General features: G+C 41.8%; 1 protein-coding gene across 1 annotated transcript in view; it reads right to left on the bottom strand.

Moving 5' to 3' along the window:
* Chfr (checkpoint with forkhead and ring finger domains) overlaps positions 1-3,171 on the bottom strand; it is a 34,780-nt gene that overhangs the window by 19,853 nt on the left and 11,756 nt on the right. Inside the window, exon 8 of the mRNA XM_031391123.1 lies at positions 1-104. Coding sequence (XP_031246983.1) covers positions 1-104 — 104 coding nt within the window. The remainder of the gene's footprint in view (positions 105-3,171) is intronic.

The raw sequence follows: 3,171 nt of genomic DNA, 5'->3' as shown, positions 1-3,171 counted from the left end.
CTTGTCTGGCTTCACAGAGGCATCTCTGACATCCTCACTTGAGGTCTGGACATTCCCACGCTGGTCTGCAACTAATAACTGGAGGTTCATGTCAAGCTCCCCATCTGTGAGACAAAGGGCAAGCCCTAACAGTCGCAGCCACTTGACCTGAAGATGCCAACGATCCTCACATCCCTATTGTCTACCAACAGCAGAGGAAGCAAAGCCACTCAAAAAGGCTTTTCTTGTTCTTCACACAGGATCTCACTATGTAGCCCTGGCTGTCCAGCAACGCACTGTATAAACCAGACTGCCCTAGAACTCCAGAGATCTGCCTGCCTCAGCTTCCTGAGTGCTGGGTTTCAAGGCATGGGCTACAAAAATTATTTTAAAGAAGGTACCAAATAAGTCACATGTTCCTATGTATCTAAATTCTGGTTTAAAAGAGGAGCTGCTGACCCATAAGACATAAGGATGATGCATGGGAGGAGAGAGTAGCTGTATAGTATTTTTATAAATGTCACTTTTGTTTAAACAAATATAACCCTATCCACAAAAGGAAGTGCTGGAAAAAAAAAAACCTCTAATGTCACTGGAAGCTTTAAAAATGTCCTTCTGCCAGGCAGTGGTGGCGCATGCCTTTAATCCCAGCACTTGGGAGGCAGAGGCAGGCAGATTTCTGAGTTCGAGGCCAGCCTGGTCTACAGAGTGAGTTCCAGGACAGCCAGAGCTACACAGAGAAACCCTGTCTCGAAAAACCAAAAAAAAAAAAAAAAAAAAAAAAAAAAGGAAAGCCAAAAAAAGAAAAAAATTCCTTTCTTCTGATATATTTATATTCATACATAAACTACTGCTATTACTATTATTACTATTACTATTATTATATTATTATTTGGGGGGGATTTCCTCATGCTACCCTGTTTAATCTCAAACTCATTATGTAGCTAAGAGTTACCTTAAGGATCTGATCCACCTGCTTCCATTTCCCCAAGACTGGGATTATAGGCATGCAATATTATAGCTTGTTCAATTTTAATTTATTTTTCAAAGTTGGATGTATAGGCTGGGCATGATGACACACTACGGAGGCAGAGGCAGAGGGATCTCTGAGGCTAGCCTAGTCTACAGAGTGAATTCTGAGACAGACAGCTAGGTCTCAAACAAAATGTTGGATTTATTACATTTTGCTTATTGATTTGCGGGAAGGGCAAAGGGATGCATGTGGAGGTCAGAGGACAATCTGCGGGGTTTACCTAGTCCTTTCCTTCCACCCTGTAGATCCTGGTGAATTGAACTCAGGTCTTCAGGCTTAGCAGCAAGCTCCTTTACTCACTGAAACATCTCACTACTCCTCAATTTTATTTTTAATTTAAAAAATGCTTAGGGTTGGAGAACTTGTTGCTCTTTCAAAGTACCCGAGTTCAGTGCTCAGCTCATAGCCACCTGTAACGCCAGCCCCAGACAGAGCCAATGTCCTCTCTGTTCTCCATATACAGTTACCCAAACATGAGAGTGCACGCCTTTCCTCCCAATGCTTAATCACAGCACTGGGAGGCTCAAGGGGCGGATCTCTGTGACTTTGCTAACAGCCTGGTCTACATAACAAGTTCCAGGTTAGCCAGGGCTATATACCAAAAGCCTGTCTGAAAAGAAAGAAAGAAAAAAAAGCATGAAAAGCACACAACTTTACAAGTACACAGAGGGGAATAAGTTATTCTCCACCTTGGCACCTTGGTCTTTCCTTACCTAGTTTCCTCATCTGAGACAATTATTCAGTTTTTTTTTTTTTTTGCTATGTATTTGTATTATAATACTTCAGTCAACTTACTTTGTTTACAGCATTGGAATAAAATCTAGAGCCTTGTATATTAGGCTCAACCACTGAGTAACCCTTAGCTGATTTATCAATTTTAAAGGTCCTCTATTTTTGGTTGTGAGCCTAGCCTTTAACAGCTGAGCCATCTCTCCAGCCCTTAAAGGCACTCTTAAAATTACTGTGCAAACATTGCAAAACTATATTTTATGGCCATCATTATAAATATATTAAGTATTCACTGCTAAGCCAAGTAGTCTAGCAAATTTAAGTTTTCTATCTTATATAATTTTTTTAAAGATATATTTATTCATTTTATGTATATGAATGTGGTGTAGCTGCCTTTAGATACACCAGAAGAGGGAATTGTATGCATTACAGATGGTTGTGAGCCACCATGTGGTTGCTGGGAATTGAACTCAGAACCTCTGGAAGAGCAGTCAATGCTCTTAACCTCTGAGTCATCTCTCCAGAGCCCCCTCTATCTTACATAATTTTCTATTTTTAAAAACATTTTTTATGTATGTGTGAATGCCTGTATGCCTGTATACCATGTACATGCCTGATGCCTGCCAAAGCCTGACTTTACAGAGAGAATCTCTTAAGCATCACCAGTCAATAAAAAAGCCTATGGACAATGAGCAGGACTAGAAGGTGGGACATCCAGCAGGGGGAGAGAGAACTGTGGGAGTCAGGAGCATAGGAGATTCACCTGGTACTCTGAGGAGGAGCTCAGGCTTGGCATAACCTGAGGAGAGATAACCAGCCATGTGGCACTCATAGAATGAAATAAACAGGATAAATAAGTAATGAGCTATTTGGGGAACAAGCTCTAGATTTTGGCGTAAGCAATTATTCATAATAATTTCATTTCAGAGTCATTATTTCTGGGAACTAAGTGGCTGGGAGGAAAAGCCCAAGATTACATGAACTGGTCACTAGGTTCCCTGAAACTGGAATTTCAGGTGATTGTAGGGCATCAGGTGGGCGCTGGGATGCAAACTCAGGTCTGCTGCCAGAGTAAGGGCTCTTAACCACTAAGCAATCTCTCCAGCCTCTAATTTTCCATTTTTGTTTAAGTTAAAAGTCACCTCTTATCAATTGCTTCCCCCCCCCTCCCCCAAGACAGGGTTTCTCTGTGTTGCCCCTGCTATCCTAGAACTCACTATGTAGACCAGACTGGCCTCAGACTCAAGAGATCCACCTGCCTCTGTCTCCTAAGTGCTGAAATTTAATGCATGTGGGGCACTATGCCTGACCTGATACTTTTTCCTTTTAAGGAAATTACTATTATTTGTGTGTGTGTGCATGTGTGTGCGTGTGTGTGGTGTGTGTGTGGTGTGTATGGTGTGTATGGTGTGTGGTGTGTGTGTGTGTGT

This window comes from Mastomys coucha, unplaced genomic scaffold (genome assembly GCF_008632895.1).
Source record: "Mastomys coucha isolate ucsf_1 unplaced genomic scaffold, UCSF_Mcou_1 pScaffold22, whole genome shotgun sequence".
Lineage (NCBI taxonomy): Eukaryota > Metazoa > Chordata > Mammalia > Rodentia > Muridae > Mastomys > Mastomys coucha.
Note: the sequence above shows the minus strand (reverse complement) of the source record. Positions and strands in the feature narration are given on the sequence as shown.